The following is a 19,389-nucleotide window of genomic DNA, read 5'->3' on the forward strand; positions in this document are numbered from 1 at the left end:
TTAATTTAAACTGGCTTTAATTAGCGGCCGGGATATGATTTTTTCACGATTTGATACCCACGCCATCTTTAAATGGGAGGCATTCTTAACAGCTAGGCGCTTGAGCGTGCAAGCAAACGGTTCCCGATTTCTGATAGAGTACTAAATACAAAAATTATATTTCCGTTTGATCAGAAGTTGGGTGGTCGAATGGTTGATTTAGGCACCTGGCTCAAGGACTACTAACTCACGACGTTGAAGTGATAACAAAAGCCACGTTCATTCTTTGCCCTGAAATTGATTCAATTCGATTCAAAACGTTACGAAGGAGTTGTGTGAACCAGATTTAATCGTTTTAAAGATTTTTCTGCCGCTTACGTGTGAAGATAGATATCAATTTAATTCAGGCGTCATTCGATTGGAATTTTCTCTCTCTATCTACCTATACCAATATTGAGCCAGGGTTTTTAATCAAAGGGGTAAAATCGAGAGTGCTAGGAGGAAGAGGCTACTATTGTGGCTGTGTAATCTTGTTGTACATGGTATTGTAGCGTTGATGGAAAGTTTTGTTTCAGTTTGTTTGTATAAGTTGGAAAAATTCCGTTTGATTTAACTTTACGTTTAATAAGTTTATTTTAAGAAATTTATAAATAAATATAAAACTAAGACTAAAAAGTTTTCTCTGCCCCTTTCGTTTCGTATCTTGAGTTACCCTTCAGTTTTAAAAATTTCTTTCGTTTTGAAGTTCGGAATGGTGCCATTTTTTCCAGTTCGCGCATTTCTCCAAACGCTGAATCCATCTTCGTATTTGCCCCTCCTCGCTTCGTTTTCAAAGTAGAACTGATCGGATGTCTCCAATATGTCTCCGACGACGGCCGACATTTGCTCGGAACCTTCAACGAGATGACTGATAATGACCACTCTCTTCGGAGGCAGAATGTACGTGTAGTGAAGTGGCACATCCAGAGAATATACGTTAGGCACCGCTTCGGAATTAATAGCCTTCAAATAACTTGAAAGTGTGAACGCGAGACGACAAAGCTAAAAATATTTGGAATTCCATTTTGATTTAAATAAATAAATAAACAAATAAATAATAAATATAATAGAGTTAACACTAGTTCCCAAATAGCAAAACTAAAATGTTGAGTTTTTTATGGCTTTCGTAAGGCGAAATTTCTGCACAAATCAACAATTATCAAAATCGTATTCTCCAATTTCACTTTAAAATTTGGAGTATTTATTATTTTGGTTTTCTTTTTAAATCAATTGGCACTCCACAAAAACCACCACGTTACTTTACACAAGAAAGTATAAATACGATTTCGGTTCTATTTTATTTGATGTTCAATATAATTTTTAGAAAAATTGGATCTCCAACCAAAATTCTCTTAACTTCAACAACCACTCCTAATTTGGCAGAAAACGTAATGAAATCAACACAAATGGCGAGCTTGAGTAAACCGTCGAGGTCATTGTTACAAAAATTTAAAAAAGGAAAACGAAAGGACACTTTTAAATGACGAAGCTGAAATACTAGTGTTTTGGCAGCAGTAGATTAAAGATACCGCAGCTTTTGTTCTATATAAAAAGAAGCGCTTAAAGGACAAGGTGAAAGGATAGCGTTAAGTTGGTGATATACTCACACCGGAAGAAAGTGTGCAGATCAAATAATCGGAGTCGGCGAGAAGAAAGAGATCAACCAGAAGACCGTAGAGTGACGCGTTGTTGTAGCGAGTTCTCTGGTTTGCAGCCAACTTGGAAACACTATCGTCTTGGAATACAAAGTTGTACCCTGGATATCTACAAAACAATATAATTCACAAGTTACCTTAACGAAATAGTAACCTAACGTGGTAACGTTATTTATTTAAAAGTACAAATTCTTCCAAGAACTGTTCCTCTTTCTCCAGGAGGATCTTGGCGTTTAATTTTTAAATAAATTAAATTACGAATATATAAAGTTTTTATGTACAATTATTGTGCTTCTCGCTTTGATAAGTTATCGATAATAAACAGGAGCAAGCGAGTGTCAAATTTATGAAAGACCAAGACATTTGAAATATATGAGCCTCAACAAATTAAAAAAAAAATTAAATATAGTTAAATATATCCGGCGATTTTGGTTTATTTAGATTAATGCTAACGATATGCACGCCCCACATAAAATTAAATGGTGATGTACATTACTACAATTATGTTTACTCTGGACAATTTTAATGAACGTAACTTTTGATCAGGGGTGAAATATTTAAATTTTATTAAAGACGCGATCGTACCAACGCCACCGGATATAGTTCTATGGTTTGGCCGATTATATAAAAGTGTTGCGGCCGTACTTCTGTTTCAGGGCTTTGGTGGCAGCAGGGTCATCAGTGGCCACGAAGACGTTTCTGGTGGTTCGAGAGATATTCTTCAAAGTTGAGTTACTCTTAACAGATGACAGCTCACGGGAAACATCTATTTTGTTGAAATAGGTTTCTACCTCTTGCATGTACTCGTCGTTGCTGTGAAACTTTGCTTCGCCTAACACTTTGTCACTTCGTCTTATATGAATGCTAATCAATTTATAAATTAATTTGCTTAATAACCAATTCAAAATCGTTACTTTAAAGTGCCTAAACAAAACTTGGAAAATTCGATAATATTTGAAAATTTCAAAAACCTTAAATCAAAGATATCCAATTACTTAACATCGAGTGTCTTGTGCCCTCAAACACAACATTTTTTTTCTCTGAGTCACAAAAGACTGTCACGCAAATCGGACAAAGATTTGAGAAAAATCGTTATGTCATTGATATTTCCTGAAATGACCATAATAAATGATTTGAGTAGCTTACCCAACAATTGGTTTTGGAAAACCGAGGTTTTTTTTGACGTCTTCGATGTATTTGAAAAGTTGCTCATTTGGCCGGAACAAGTATCCCACAAACTGTCCCCACCACCAGGGAATGGGATCTACTCCAAGCGACAACAGTTCATCTTTGATATCGCGAGGGAGGTGCACTAGTTTGTTTCTCGCGAAGTCTGCTAAATAGTAATATTTACATTCAGAAAATGTTGAAATTGATATTTCGCTTTCATTCGCTAGTAATGATTTAGGAAATGTAGACTATACCATTAGTCGGAGGTCCACGAACTACTTTATAAAGCTTCCAGTTCCTGTCTTTGCAAGTGTCACTTAATGGCCGAAAGCCAACGCTGCTCCAATCTCTGTTCCGCGTATAGTGCCATTTCGAAATATCAAGTACCACTCTCTTTCCGGAGTAGAAAGCTTCGACGAAGCATGAGAGCACGTCGTGAATCCCGGAAGCGAATCCAGCAAGATTCGTCAATCCACAAAGAAGTATTTTATTTGGATCATGGCACATCGAAGGATCGTTCTTAAATGGAAAATAATTATGACTATATATCAGACATTTAAGGACACACAATGACGGATACGTTAATATTAGTTAAGTACTGGTTTATATGAAGAGAAAATGACTGGTTTATATGAAGAGAAAATGACTGGTTTATTTTAAGAGAAAATGTCTGTTGAAGTAATTTATCTCAATCCCCCTTATACACGAAGAGTAAACTCCTTCCGCTAATTAACTCAAATTATTCGTTCCTTATAACGTACGCCTTCCGACGCGAATGAAGGTCATGTCGGTGAGGTTTTTCGCAATTTATCCTCATCGTGAAAAACTCAATATTTTTTGGCAAATTGACCACTTAACGAAACACACCGTTATCCAGTGGTCAATCTTTCCATTTGATTGATGTGGCATTTATCTTTAAAATCCTCACAGTGTGCATAAAACTAAGGCTAAAGCAGCTGCGCTAGCCACAAAAATCTCGGAGTTGCCTAACGTCCACTGCATTCACCTCGCTGTCTCTCTCGTGGTTGCTAAGCATTTAAATGAGAAAAGGGGGAAATAGACGTCAACCGTCATGTGCTTTGAATGACCTCGTGATTTCCTTTTTTTTAGAAATGGCCGTCTATTTTACACCGTGAACGTGGATAAAGCCGCTCTGGCAGTTGAACGCAAAAGATGGGGTGTAAAATTAATTTCGATTAAGCGTCCATTTTTGATCTGTACTGTCTGTGTTATAATTAAAGTGATGGGTAAAAAGGAAATCTACTCGTGACGGTAAGGCTCTCGAGGGATTGAGGAGAAAGACAGTAAAACTTTACTTTGAAACGATAATTTTATCATTTAACGCGACTTGTAATTCTTGTAAATATATTTGAAAATTAATATCCGGCCCAACCAACTGTCCATTCTGTTAAACCTTTGTTAATAGTTTATCTAGAAAATTCCTAACTTCCTTTAGTTTCGGTTTCTTTTCTGGCTCTCAAAAATATATTGTTTTCCCCTCAAAAGAGGGTTTTAACCGTAAATACTAATCATCGAGATCGGACGTGACCTCGACCTTTAAGGGGTGAAGACGCGCCGCACGATTATCTTTCCCCGTACCCGGCTCATGCCTTGCTGGACCCTTTCAACGTATCTTAAACTCGGACTCGTAGAGCAGTTAGCTTTTTTATTATACCTAATACGTCACGGTTGGAGTGGTAGCAGAAACCGTCGTACGTCGCGACTAATAGCCAGTTTTGATGACCGATGATGCGAAGGGGTCGAATGAGTTCCGAACCGGTGGAACCAGGTCGATGATTACCCCCGGCAGGGATTGTATTTTTAAAAAATAATATTTTAAAGAGAAAAAACTTCGTAATTTAGTGTAATTGGTAACAAGTGTTTCACCCACACACTTAATGTGATCGTTTATCTAACCCTAAATATGCACAGGGTCGAAGTCATGGGAGGTAGGGTAAAGCTGGCATTACCATCGTTATTTATAGTTGGCAAACATTGCTAGAGCTGGCCAAATCTAAACTTCAACAACTTTGAGTGCTAAGTTTTGGAAAGCTTCCGTCACTCCCCCGCAATTGAGTTCTCTACTCAGTAACGTTGCGCCTGCCTTCGCTTATTGGCCTGGAGTTAATGAGATCCTAATTTAATAATTTTTGGCTACGCCCCTGATTTTGCAATACAGTGTGTCAGAATTTATAGCCCGGTGTACCTAGTAACAGAGACCATACCACCTGAGGCCTATCATCATAGTGCCCTACGCCAGCGTTCACCTAGCCCGGACAGGTGACAAATCCAGCATGGGTAGTAGAACCCTACTACTGATGGTCACAGCTTTGACGCAAGCCACTCAACCCAGCAGAAGGAGCAGCAATGGGTGAACCAATCCCCACTTCGCACACAGCAGTGGGATTAGGAGTGGATGCTGTAGAAACTCCTACCTACGTAGGTAAAGAGTAAAACCCTTTGGAAAGAGCTCCTAAAGGGGAACGACGAGCACACAGCAGTCCAAGTAACCCGGCACAGCTGGCACCGGAGATCCCGGTGTGACCCCAAAAGGCCGGGAAACAGGACCGCCGTGCCCTCATACGGAGGCCCGCCGCCCCACAACAGGCTACCCAATCCGCCGAGGCGGCCAGTTTGCACGGAACCTCTCCGTTAGCCTGAGCCGAAGCTCAGTATCCAGCCTAGAACTGACCAAAGTCAGAGGTGGAGATAGGACCATTTGATCAGAGCTAACATCTCCCAGTGCGCCACCACAATTATGGGTTACAAGAGCCAGACCCCGACTCCCCGGTAAAACCACCGGTTATTGCACACTTAGCCCATAAGTTATTTCCTTTCAGCTGGTAAAAATATTGAAATAAGGTAAGTGAAGCAGGTAACCTGTAAATAGGTAATCTTCATTTGAATTTCACCAGTGATCCTTCTAAGTTGGATTGTTTTCCGTGAAAGTAGGTCATCCTTTACTTCAAGCATTTCATTGTTGATTTGCAAGGAACTGAAATGTTGAACGGAAATTAAGCGTATCAGGCGAGAAATCCAATAAATAGCGTTTGAAAGGTGCACGTTAAATAACATTTTCATAGTTGAAGCTCTCGTCAGGTTTACGAGGGTTTAAGGTCCATCCTGACATTTTCAACGCAAAACGTACAAAGAGAAGGCAATAAGGAAAATTTATTATGAGACTATGGTGAAAATGGCGCTACACAACACTATGGGCTTATTTCGCAATACGCACATTCCGTGGCACGGTCAAGTTCACACGTGCCACCAAAAGTATCATAATACCTCTAAGTTTGACATAAGGAATTTTTTTAACTACATCCTTTCTTCGATTAACCCACCTTCCGTTAACGTGATATTCCACGAATTTGGCGCGTGCTTTGAATACCGCCATTTTTAGGCTAAATGCGTATATAGCCGCGATATGGTTACGCAACAGATGACATTTTTTTGGAAAATTATTTTATTGGCTGAATTTGAACTCCGACTCCTTTTAGATGACCAACTGAAAAATTCCAAACACAAAGAGGGTTAAACGTCCTGCTTATAGAGTTGCTAGTCGTTAACTTATTTATCTTTGGTGAGGAAAGGATGTAGTAAGAAACAATGCATTAGCACGGCTTATAGGTGTAATGTTATTTATGGCGTCACCGAACGTGCGTCCCACCCCGTTATGTTGCCTCGCGCCATCATTAATATTATCGGAAAAAATTGCTCATTGGAACATCACGCAATTTTCTTAAAATTTAACTATTTGGTCAAAGGTGGCTATCATGAGGAGAACAGTGCGGGGTTGATGAGCGAAAACTCATCAATATTTAGCGCTAGATGAAGGTGAAACTGTAAAGAAAAACTTGTTCTGGTGATGCGGTTAAATTCCAAGTTCGACGGCATAGTCAATGTTAAACCCGCTTTTCCAAAAGCCCGCGATTTTAGAGATACTTCAAATATGTCTAATCCCGTGAGAATTAAATTCGTTTCCTTTTACGGTTGGCCTTATTATAAGTCTCAGACATGCATAGATCATTTTCAGATTCTAACTGGCGACAAGTGGGCATAGCAACCCGGCGGGCCAATTTTTGGAAACTTGAGTCGGCGGATGTTGGCGAGACTAAAAGGGCCGTTGAAATTTCGGTTTCGTCAACTCAACCCATAGCCCAGGACAGATAGACTAAAAAAGGGCTTGACCAAGAACATTTTCCCATAAAGATGAAAATTGGTACATAGGTAGTTTTGGACCCCAAAAAATATACTAAAAGTCCCCACCTCTAGAACGTGGGCTTCCGACGCCATCTTGGAAAATGGCCGCCAAGCACGCCTGACGTCATAAATTAAATGAAAGTGTCCAAAAATGTTAAAAATTGGTACATTATACATTTAAGGCTTTCTGAATAGTATTGTAATTTTGTTTTTGGTGTACAACCGTTATTTTGGCCGCCATCTTGGAAAATGGCAGCCAAAAAGGTTTTCCACGTAACTTTCCACTATATGTTTCAATATGTTTGAAAATTAGTAAATAGTTTTATTACGACCTTTGGAACATGGTTACAAAATCTTATGTATCTGCGACTGTTATTTCGTCCGCCATCTTAGAAAATGGCGGACTGCAATGCCGAATTTCGCATTCAAAATTTAATGATATAGTCCGATTGTTTTCAAATTTCGTAAATTTTTTGATTATGACGCTGAGAACACTATTGCAAAATCTTCAAGGTATCTGACGGTTACTTCGTTCGCCATCTTGGAAAATGGCCGTCTGGAAAATATTCACCTTGTCGATAGCATTCTTATAACTATTTCGAATCACTTTAGGGTTAGATTGTTAGCTTTTAAAATCTGGAAAATGAAAACCGGTGATACAAGTGTATATGTATATATAAATAATATAACACATTCAATAATAATAATATAACACATTTAATTAGGAAATGCCCAAAACTATTTAAATATTCTTAAAATATTCAATGAAATATTTATCAGTTGCTGCAGCTCGTACCAAGAAACATCCATCTTTCTTTGTCCAAATAATAATAAATGTCGTTGCCCATCTCTCTAGCAAGACATTTCGAAATTAAAACACACCGTTTTATATATGTAGATATTAAAATTTAAAATCTATTAGTCGTTACATGAATAATACTTTGCTAACTAACCATTCTGGAGCAAGTAACCGTTTTCTGATTTCAGTAGTTCATAGAGAGTAAGGAAAGAGTTGCGAGTTACTTCTTTAAGGTTACAGAATGGAAACAAATGATATGGTTTCAAATATATCTCTAACGATTAATATCAATTTTTGTGAGCTTAAATTACTTTTAAATTACCCTTTTACGAATGAGCGTTTGCCTGTAAAACACGTACACACATATTCACACTCATTTCGTGTAACTGTAGAACGACTTGCCCTAAAAACTGCGATTGCAAAAGATCTGGTCTCGTTTGCTCTGCCATGTGTGGTATGATCTGAAGTAACCCTTGGAAATATTTGATTGAAGAAGACGACGAGATTATAATTTGCGATTTGTAAATATTAGGAAGTAGCTGGGGAGCCCGACCTTCGACCACGTCCCACATAGTTGCATTGATCGTATAATTCATAAAGCCATAAATTTAATCACTGATATATTTAAGATTTTGTATCTCCATATATTTTCTCATGTATAAAACGACGATACTTATCGTACACCGAGGTAAAGGATTGCACCAAAATTGCTACACAATATCGCGCAGTTTCCTAACAACGATCCAGTGGCGCACCCAGGATTGTTTTCTGGAGGGGGCCCGTGAAGATCAAAACTCTTTCGACTGCTTTAGTTGTAATAATTAGAAAAAAACCGAGTTTTCTTTTTGTTCTTGGAGGGGGCCCGGGCCTTCTTCCCCCAACCGCGTGCGCCACTGCAACGATTTGAAGGATCAAAATGGCAGGATTGAATTAATATGATTTTTTTCATGTGTAAATTTAATCACTGATATATTAAAGATTTTGTACCTCCAAAAATAACCGTGTACCACTATAAGAAACACATTTGATCGTTTAGAACCGGTTTATTAGATTGTATAACGCCTTTACTCTAAAATTTCGAAGTACTCCTATAGACTCCTCTAAGAAACCTTTTAGACTGCTTTAGAACTCGTACTCATATCAGTAACCTAGCTGACCCCTTTAACGTCGTGTACCGTGTGAACCGGTTTATTAGATTGTATAACGCCTTTACTCTAAAATTTCGAAGTACTCCTATAGACTCCTCTAAGAAACCTTTTAGACTGCTTTAGAACTCGTACTCATATCAGTAACCAGCTGACCCCTTTAACGTCGTGTACCGTGTGAACCGGTTTATTAGATTGTATAACGCCTTTACTCTAAAATTTCGAAGTACTCCTATAGACTCCTCTAAGAAACCTTTTAGACTGCTTTAGAACTCGTACTCATATCAGTAACCAGCTGACCCCTTTAACGTCGTGTACCGTGTACCTCTATAAATATCAGTGTACTCCTATAAGGAACCCCATGAACCTCTTTAAACTACCGCCAGAGCCGTGCTATTTTTTTTTTGGGCCCGGGGCAAATGTTTTAGACCCGGGCTCCACTAACGTTTTCAAAATGTTATTGACTTTCTCCCCCTCCTTGACCTAGGGGCCCCAATCAGTACCTCATGCGCCATTTACTGCCAGGACCCGGGGATATAGACCGTTCTCTATTAAATTAAAACACGTGGCCTGTAGAGGAAAGCCCATCGACAGTTCGAATATAAATGATGAAAAACGATACATCGCCAAAGAAAACATCATGTGCTTATTATATAGTTAATTAAACAGTTTTGGGCATTTCCCAATAAAATGTTTTCTACAAATAAATGTGTTATATGTTCATTTTCCAGATTTTAAAAGCTAACAATCTAACCCTAAAGTGATTCGAAATAGTTATAAGAATGCTATCGACAAGGTGAATATTTTCCAGACGGCCATTTTCCAAGATGGTGAACGAAGTAACCGTCAGATACCTTTAAGATTTTGTAATAGTGTTCTCAGCGTCATAATCAAAACATTTAATAAAATTGGAAAACAATCGGACTATATCATTCAATTTTGAATGCGAAATAACAGTCGCAGATACATAAGATTTTGTAACCATGTTCCAAAGGCCGTAATAACACTATTTACCAATTTTCAAACATATTGAAACATATAGTGGAAAACCTTTTTGGCGGCCATTTTCCAAGATGGCGGCCAAAATAACGGTTGTACACCAAAAAAAAAAATTACAATACTATTCAGAAACCCTTAAATGTATAATGTACCAATTTTTAACATTTTTGGACAGTTTCATTTAATTTATGACGTCAGGCGTGCTTGGCGGCCATTTTCCAAGATGGCGTCGGAAGCCCACGTTCTAGAGGTGGGGACTTTTAGTATATTTTTTTGTGGTCCAAAACTACCTATGTACCAATTTTCATCTTTATGGGAAAATGTTCCGGGTCAAACCGTATCTGTCCTGGGCTACCATGGGTTCGTCTGTGTTCCAAACCGTCCTCCTCCCTTTTGGGATAGGTCCCAACAGCCAACGTAACCAGAACGTTTTTGTTTAATAGAGCTCCATCAAGAAACCGATTTGAAATTTCAGGAATTTGTTAGTCTGAAGTACTGTTTGAATTTAAACCACGTCCACAAATTTCCGAAGAAATTGATTCGAACAGGTCACGTATTAACCCTTAAGGCTGAAGCATATTTCAGAAAACTGTTTAAATTGCAACATAATTGGAGACAAAACAAACGTACTTTATGAATTCCCCGCTAAATTTGTTCATTCTTTTGAGAACGCTTTCTGTTTCGGGCCGATTTGGAGATAACCGCCGAAGGTGCCGTGTCTCATTTCGCAGGTACTTCGAAAGGTCGCTAAGCGTTGCTCGATTTTTTTCCAACAACGGGAGGATAGAACCTATAACAATATTACATATTTTCAGTCGCGGCACTTACGGTACGAAATTATATCGTGGGTGTTTCATAAGGTTATGCAAAATTTTTAAGGAGTTGTAGGGGGTGAGTATGCCTGTTCCCATTTTCCTACGATGAGTTGAAATAGGGACAGAGGGCTTCAAAAGTGGCCTACTAGCCATTGGAAGTAGGCTACAACAAGCGCCAAACGAAAGTGTTACATTAATCATTTTCCAAAAGTAGAAATTTATGCAATCCTGTCGCAACGAAGATGATAAATCATCAATTTTAGCAGGCATCGTCCGATCACAGTTGAAGTCGATAGTACAAATAAAGATTCCTTTTTATTTCCACAATAAATTTAATACTTTACCAGTCTCCAAATGAAGTGAATACAGTTATGTACTTACCGCTAGAAGGAAACGACACGGCTTTTTCTTTATCCCTAAATAAAAACGTACATTAGCGGCGTAATGTTTTCCAAATGAAAATGCTGTCATACCAATATTCACAAATTAATAACAAGTAAATTAATACTATCACAAAGGTTTGAGACTAATACGCATTTTTTTCTAGTCAGCTTTAAATTAAAGAAACACGAAAAAAATGTTAGAAAATAGAGCTTTATGAACCAAGTACAATATTTTTGTATCTGGACCATGTATTATTTTTAAATGATGAAAGCGTTTTAACAAAGTGCGCACAAATCTTAAGTGTAGATGTAATTGTGCAATTTGGAATAAAAAAATATTACCACAACAGAATTTTATTGTCTATTACTGTAAAAACAATGAGAAATGTCTTGTGGCCACAACAGGATGTGACTTTCCTATTTTCAAAATACTGTAAAAGCAATGGGGAATTTACTGTCGGGGACAACAGGATTGGAATGATCTATTTTTAAATTAACGTTTAGGTAATGGAAAATTTCCTGTTAGAACAACAAGATGCGAAAGTTCTATTTTAAAATTAACGTAATGACAATAGTAAATTTCCTGTCGCAACAACAGGATAAAAAGATTCCATTTTAAAATTACCGTATTGACAACGGGAAATTTAATGTTGAAACAGTAATTTAAAATATACTGTTAATTGGACTTTATACTTATCGTGCCTAGAACAGGTTTTAAGTTGCTAGGTTTACAAGGAAAAAACCTGTAATTAAACAGGAACTTTCCTGGTAATTTTCTGCCAGGTAAATTTCTGTAAATTTAACAGTAATTTTTTACAGTGTTGCAATAAGGAAATTCACTTTATTTTCTAGCTAAGAGAAACTTAAAATTTGTAAGTGAAGGGCTTAAATAGAACACGTCTCTAGCAGCTAATCGACTTAAGCTTTTGCTAATTTTGGTGCGAATTTATTTCATATCTCAAATATTACTGATATAGTACAAAAACAAGCTTGTATTGAGATGAGAAAAGATCGTATCATTTCTCGACCTCTGAATCACTTTTCACTAACATTGTAAGCTGCACAGCCGTTATCTGCTTCGTTGCAGAACACCTTCCTGGCCCAATACGCTACAGAAAGCCTATTTTATCTTCCTTTCAGTTAAGGTTAGCTTAATTTCGGGTAGGTATCATTATACATTCGGGTAGGTTTTATCATACTTCCCGGTAAGTTTCAGCTTACTTTCGGGTAAATTCCAACTTACGTTGGGGTTAAGTTAAGCTAATTTAAAGTAAGGTATAATATAAGTTTGTACAATACTACGTGTGTTAGGCTAGGTAATGCTCTATAGTGTGTATTCTTGTGACGTATTAGTCTAAGCCACGCCTTATTCGAATGACGTTTGATGACGATGAACGACCGCATTTTTTTATCGCGAGTTGTGCCGGTTGCCATTTTGTCTAACACAATTTTGGAAGTTTAGCTGTGTTTCTAAGCCTTGGCAGATACCTGGTGAAAATGTCTAAATGTACAATACAAGGTTGTGGTAATAGAAATATTTTTCGCATATACCTAATTTTATCACTCCCAGAAATGCCTTCGGCATATCCAGCACAAATTTTATCCTTCTCGTTATTTAAATTCCGGACCCGGATGTTTTGACCACGCCGTTTTGACCCCAGTTGTTTCGCCCTCGCCGTTTTGATCCGAGGGCAGTTAATTAATAGCACCACGATTAGCGACTAGGAGATATCACAGACAAATGAGACAACATAGCCGCCAGACGTTTTTTAAAACCGTTCCGATCAGAGATGGCGGTTTGGTCTTTACGCGGGAAATTCGAAATTGGGACTAAGCCCCGCCTCGTGAATACACACTATAGTCAAACAGCCGAGGGACGATGCAAAACTTGGTGGAAAATTTTTGTATATACATAAAAAATCAAGCCAAGGAACGATAAGTACTATAATCAAAAGCTAATTTTTTAGACATTGGCCTAAAATAAAGAATATGGTAAAAAAAACATGCATAACGTGCTCCAAGTGCTTAAAACGCGGAAAACGAAATTAATTGACGTACATATAATTTAAATATTCATTTAACACCAACATATAGAAATGCCGTAATTTAGCGTAATTTCAGTAAATTACATTCCAATAGTCTTACAATGATTTCCCAGAGTGTTAACCAATAAATAATTACAAATACTTTGATTCATTAATTAATATATGTTAGATATTTATGACTTATTTATATCCCCACCCAAAAACCCCAATTTTCCCCGCTTGGTCCCGTTAGATAGTGGTTTGAAAATATACTGCTATAATATAGATCCACAATACTTATAAGAGTAAAGTATAGTCTACACGCACATTTCTACGTCATGCAATCTATTAGAATTACAAATTTCTTTAGTATTAGTGCACACCAAAAATAAATTTGATTTCACGTGTCCAGCTCTATCTCGGCGGCAGAAGTATAGAACTTCACAGGAATTTCCATATGTAGTATATGAACGTATTTTGTTTTTAATTTATTTATTCTTAATAAACTATTCTGCAAGAGCAGTAAATTTCTGAAGTTTGTTATATGATGTTGGCTATATCTACTTTTTACTGAATTTGGTTATTATAGGCCTACTGCATAGACAACTTGGTTTTTTTTAACCGATCTAAATAACTCTAAGATGTATTTGGTCTTTATGTTTGCTCGTAGACCTATTGAAAGTTTTTTAATTTCTTAAAAAAATTTTAGGGTTTAGCTTTTGGGTTCTATTTCATTATGAATTATTCTACCTGTTCGCGTATTTTATCACTTTTAAATAACACTATAATTAGGCAACGTTTCGTTTGTTTATTTTTCCTCCTGTGTTAAAACTAATTAATTTGAAGACAAGACTAAATATTGTTGATATAGTGTGTTTATCATCACGTTAATAAATCCAACTAAGGACATTATCCCAAATAAAATATTAAGAAGAGATCGAAAAATAGTTTGTACTTTACCAAACACTTTTTTCTATTTTGCTCCCCTGAACCAAAAACCTGACTACGCTACTGGCAAACGTATCTTTCCCATTCAAGTGATAATGTCGGCTCACCTTTCAAATTTCGATGTGTTGGGTTTCGAAGTGGCGCACGTAAGAGTTCGAGGGCAAATAGTAGAGGTCAAGGTGTATCCATGATGACTCAATATCCACAAGGCGCCGAAAATAGCGACTGTGAAGGATAATATAATCTGGTACCCTCTCTTCATGACAATGAGTTCTACATAGAAATTATTCTCGGATTTAGTTGATCAGGATCACGTTTATTGAAACAATCGGAGAAGGACTTTGCTGAGACTATTTATCCCGTTTCTATCAATCCCCCTCTGCCTTCCCCTCTGCCTCTAATAAGTCAACCGAATCGACCCGGTATCTGACAATGACGCCTTTGGACGAAGGTGACGTTATTCCTCCCCTTCCGCCAAAGGCCAATTCGACCATGATGGCCGGGGATAGTCTCAACTTAGTCCTTCTCCCTAAATACAAATAAATACACATGTTTAGTGCGATCAATAATGATTCATTATGACTCGCTATAATATACCTCATGTATCTCACGGATTTTTATTCGGTTTTCAGTTTACCGTCAGAACTAAAATAACCGTTATCGAAAATACGCCCCGATTAATTCAAGGAAATATTTTATAAAACACGTACTGGAAAAATAACGCCTTTGTACGAAACACGGTAGGATGTACACGTGTAACTTCAAACGGTAAAGTCCGTGTTTAGAAATAATGAAAACAAACGCGCGACCCTTCTTTTATTCAAGGTTATAGGAGACTAGCAAAGACTTAATTCACCGTTTATAATTTATTTATTACTTACTTGATGGAAATTTTAATTTTTGAAAACTCAGTGACAGCCTTTGAAAGAAGTTCGTTGACTCGATTTCAGGGCGAAACGGGGTACTGGCGTCATTGAGTTGGGAATATTAATCTAGAGGTCCAATCGCAACGTCGGATTTCAGTATTTCGCGAAACAAGTTTTTAAAAATAAGAAAACTGACGTCTGCTCCCATCGGCGTCCCAAATGACGAGAAAACGTTATCATTCTACCCGTGGCGCCGTCTATCTCTCAATGATTCATTCAAATAAGACGCGTTTTCAAGCAAAAAGATTTTTTTCTTCAAAATAATGGATGGCGCCACGGGTCATATGATAACGTTTGCTCGTCATTTTAGAGCAGACGGCACATTCGTATTTTTCAAAAACTTGTTTCGCGGGGAGCAGATTTGATTGGATCTCTAGATTAATATTTCCAACTCAATGACTGGCGTTATCTCTGGTAGAAAATATCTTTTTTTTTTTTTTGAGATACACAAACATCGGTGTCGACCCGAGGCCTTAGACACCAGCACACACACAATAACTGATTAATCAGGGTGAGATATGTGTAACGGGAACGCCAACGGGGGGATACGTGGGGACAGGGGTGGGGACACCCGTGGCGGAAGTATCCCGACCACCCGTTGGGGGATTGGTAGTCGTCCTCACACGGCCTTCCACAAACTCTGCCTCCCGGACGCCTGGGATTACAGGAGTGAGCCACTACTCCCGGCTAGAAAATATCGTTTCGCGGAGTAAAGAGTTTTTAATGGGCACAGCTCATATTAGTGGTTTTTTTTATATACACACAAACGGTGTCGACCCTAGGCCTTAGACACAAGCTTACACAATAACTGAACCAGGACATGACTCTATGCGAAAAACCAGTCCAATAGCGCTAACACCCGAAAACTATTGCCCCCTATTGGGAAAAACGAGCGATCGCGGACCCACTTCATTTTGGGAGCATATTTTTCGGGGCAGTTTTCAAAAATAATACACGTGGTCGTCGTAGTAAATATCCCGGAGTATTTATTCACAGTTATCATAAATAGTATGGTTATAAATGTAAGTACTTATTTTTATACTTACTAAGTTCGTAATTAGTATAATTTATATCATTTTATAATATTAAACATATACTTTCCTCGAATAGTTAAAATTAATCTAAAACTGAGGGGCGAATATGGCCGGATTTTTGAATAACAACCGCCACTTATTTCCGAATTCCGATTAGTAAACACAAGATGGCGTTCCGGAAACCGAAAATTACTGCTTGATTTTACTCCCAATTTTTTTTATTTGCTCCTTTTCCCCACGTACTACAATGGCCGCCTGTTACTTTTGGTGGACGACTGATTTAGTACGTGTGAAGGTACCAGAGTCATATCCTGGATTTATCATTATTTGGCCCATGAACTGACTAATCAGGGTGAGATTTGTGTAACGGCCACGCCAACGGGGGAATACGTGAGGACAGGGGTGGGAACACCCGTGGCGGAAGTACCCCGACCACCCGTTGGGGGATTAGTGGTCATCCTCACACGGCCTTCCACAAACTCTGCCTCCCAGACGCTTGGGATTACAGGAGTGAGCCACTACTCCCGGCCTCACATTAGTGGTTGATAACAGAAATAATTTCATAAGTTGTTTGAAAATATACGGTCAGGGTGGGCGTTGTTTTATCTAATCTTCGTATTGTTCACTTGAGGGCAAACAAGGTGCCTTGTCGCCAGGTTATCCGAAGAGTTGGTCTGAAAAGGAGTTCGGCCGAAGTGACGTCGACTGACCGAACATAAATAAAGGGACACCGTGACGTCATATATCGGGATTTCCACTCATGGCCCACTATCAACTAACTTGGCAGATCCACGGACTTTATTAAATCTAAGGGGACGGTTACCCAACTAAAAATTCAGCGCGAGGAGAGTCCGTTTACGGTCAAGATGGTGGCGAAAAAAGTAGTGGGAAATCTGTTAAATCTACGGGTTTCAAGGCCATTGCTATTTGATTTTGAAAAAATGACCATAAATCATTTCCCCCCTCTTTCTGTGATTCCCCACGTCGAACTGGGCGAATAACATAGGGGAAGCTACGCATAGCCCGTCCCTTTAGTTATAATTAATTCCGTTTGTAAATCTCGTCTATTTGAAATTAAATCCACCTAAGTAATGTGAATCCGTTCGCACTTGTCGCTTATTAATTAATACCGAGCAGGCTCTACAATCATTGGATAAAATCGAGTTGGCTTATTATATTTAGTTTGTAGATATTTGTTTTTAAACCAAAGTCCATACGTATTAGGTCTTAAAAAATTTCAATTCCAATTTTCAGTTTTGGTAATTTGGACAGATGTTATAATAGTGGGCGGTTTTCAGGTTTATTTTGGCGAATTTTTGTAATATTCTGTGAGCTTTTTGTATATCAGGCGTTTTTGACCTTTTCATTCGCAATTTTGTGCTCTTTTGACGATTTTATTTAGCGGGTTTACTTGATTCTTTGATTTTGACGATTATTTGCAATTTTGGACGAGTTTTGGCGTTTTTTTTAAATGTAGGCGACTTAGTCAATTGTTTGTAATTTTGGGCAATGTGTTATAAATTTGAGAGATTTTGCCTGTTTTTGATACTTCTGGGCGGATTTGGATTTCGCTTCTACACTAAATCATAAACACTGGACTAACTAAGACTAAAATATGGCATTTTACAGAATCTGGCTTTGCTTTGCGTTCAGGCGAAAGCAAAGCGATAGGGTATTAATCTGCGTCTTCGAACTTAGGCACCCCAGGATTTGAAGTTGATTCCAGGAAACTGAAAATAAGGCTGCATCGTGCAATTGATCATGCACGCGATCGTGCACGCTTGAAATTACATGATTCGAAGCTTACGCAAAAACTGCACTACGACAGGCTTCATCGAGCCGTTTAGACGACCCAGAGCTCTAATCGCCAAGCAAGCCACCGAGATATGGGTCAGGCCACCCACTCCATTGCATTGCATCGTTCCCATCGGCCTGCGGGTCAGGCCAAGGCCAAAATGAGGCGAGACATACGCCGTCTCAACGGGTGTTCCGTTCAGTGGCTATACTTGGCGGGCACCAAGCAGCAGATGCTTCGGGTACTGGGTCGCCCCACTGCTTATCGTGCTGGAGGTTCCCGTTGCCAAGTCCATTGAGCCGATTTCGCTCACTGATCTTGGCGCGGCCCCAACCTCAGTCTTCCCCTACCGAGTGTCAGGATCCGTAGTCTAAAAAATTGATTCGTAGAACTTCCGAAGCAATTAGGCAAGTTTTGAAAGATCCCTTCCGACATCTTGCGGGAAGGTCAAAATCCGTTGCTTCGCCACTGATTTCAAAAGGTGGGAATGATGCAAAAGCAAATAATTATCTTTCTTATTACTTTGGCGTCATCCGTGTCCAGGTTTGTTGCATTAAGTTTTATTCTTACAACAGCAGTCATTAAGCAACATCCACTTCATTATTCATGGGAATAGCTTTGAAGGATCATAATGAATATTATAGACTGCAAAGCCAAAAAGCTACTTAATACTTAATACAACAAAGCTAACATTTATGCAATTGGTACTAAAATTTAATTTATTCATTAAAGCGTTACCGACGCAATATTTAATGAACATCACACTGATACTTTCTAAATTAGTATTAGGTCCTAAGAAACTATGACCTAAATTTATTTTCTTTAAAATAAATTTAAATAATTAATTAAAATTAAAAGTACAAATTACGATTGAAAAGCAACTTTTGGAATTTTCTGGGTAGGCGTGGTTGAAGTGACGTAAAGAGTTGACAGCGTTTCTGATTCGACATGTAACGTTAAAAGGAACCACCTATGGACTGTAATGCAAAAGATGATAAAATTAGCGATTTAGTAGATTAGTCCATTATAAAATGGGATAAAAAGCTAAACCCTAAACAAATTTGAAGAAAATTTAAAAACTTACATAGCTTAATTAAATTAATTAATTAATTTATTTTAATTTAGTTTTTCACTCGAAGATCTATTGGTCCGAGTTTCGCGTCTTTTGTTTGCTCGAAAACCTATCGGTACGAGCTATGTAAGATTTTAAATTTTCTTCAAATTTGTTTAGGGTTTAGCTTTTTTATCCCTTTTTATAAAGGACTAATCAACTAATTCGCTAATTTGGCATCCTTTCTGATTCGACAGCTATCGAGATCGTTGCGGTTAATGAACGGCGCGTTATTGTTTGTCGTAAATTCCTCCACTATTTTTAGCTGAGTTTCTCAGTGGCGGCGCTACACTCAGGCTAAGTAGGCTATAGCCTATGTCAATTTTTTGTAGCCTATGTAGCCTACAATAGGGGCCCCCAAAATGAT

At 38.1% G+C, this 19,389-nt stretch overlaps 1 protein-coding gene across 1 annotated transcript; it reads right to left on the minus strand.

Moving 5' to 3' along the window:
* Positions 1 to 36: 36 nt before the first annotated feature.
* Positions 37 to 15,142, minus strand: LOC149937225 (alpha-(1,6)-fucosyltransferase-like). The gene is made up of 10 exons (XM_090153176.1): positions 15,038 to 15,142; positions 14,264 to 14,429; positions 11,183 to 11,217; positions 10,617 to 10,776; positions 5,724 to 5,838; positions 3,098 to 3,362; positions 2,820 to 3,009; positions 2,319 to 2,537; positions 1,626 to 1,782; positions 37 to 1,020 (listed from the first exon to the last, which is right to left on the minus strand). Exons 2-10 carry the CDS (start codon positions 14,416 to 14,418, stop codon positions 688 to 690), a joined length of 1,629 nt encoding a protein of 542 aa, XP_090009302.1. The 5' UTR covers positions 14,419 to 14,429; positions 15,038 to 15,142; the 3' UTR covers positions 37 to 687.
* Between the last annotated feature and the right edge of the window lie 4,247 nt (positions 15,143 to 19,389).

Source organism: Leiobunum rupestre, chromosome 7 (genome assembly GCF_980474605.1).
Source record: "Leiobunum rupestre chromosome 7, qqLeiRupe1.1.hap1, whole genome shotgun sequence".
Classification (NCBI taxonomy): Eukaryota; Metazoa; Arthropoda; class Arachnida; order Opiliones; family Sclerosomatidae; genus Leiobunum; species Leiobunum rupestre.

Bases quoted from the DNA above. Each gene is read 5' to 3' on its own strand.
- LOC149937225 (XM_090153176.1), bottom strand. From the start codon at position 14,418: ATGAAGAGAGGGTACCAGATTATATTATCCTTCACAGTCGCTATTTTC. The intron at 10,777-11,182 runs GTAAGTACATAA...ATATTGTTATAG, and splicing joins CGTGTCGTTTCCTTCTAGCG to GTTCTATCCTCCCGTTGTTG. The intron at 1,021-1,625 runs GTGAGTATATCA...AAATATTTTTAG, and splicing joins TCTGCACACTTTCTTCCGGT to CTTTGTCGTCTCGCGTTCAC.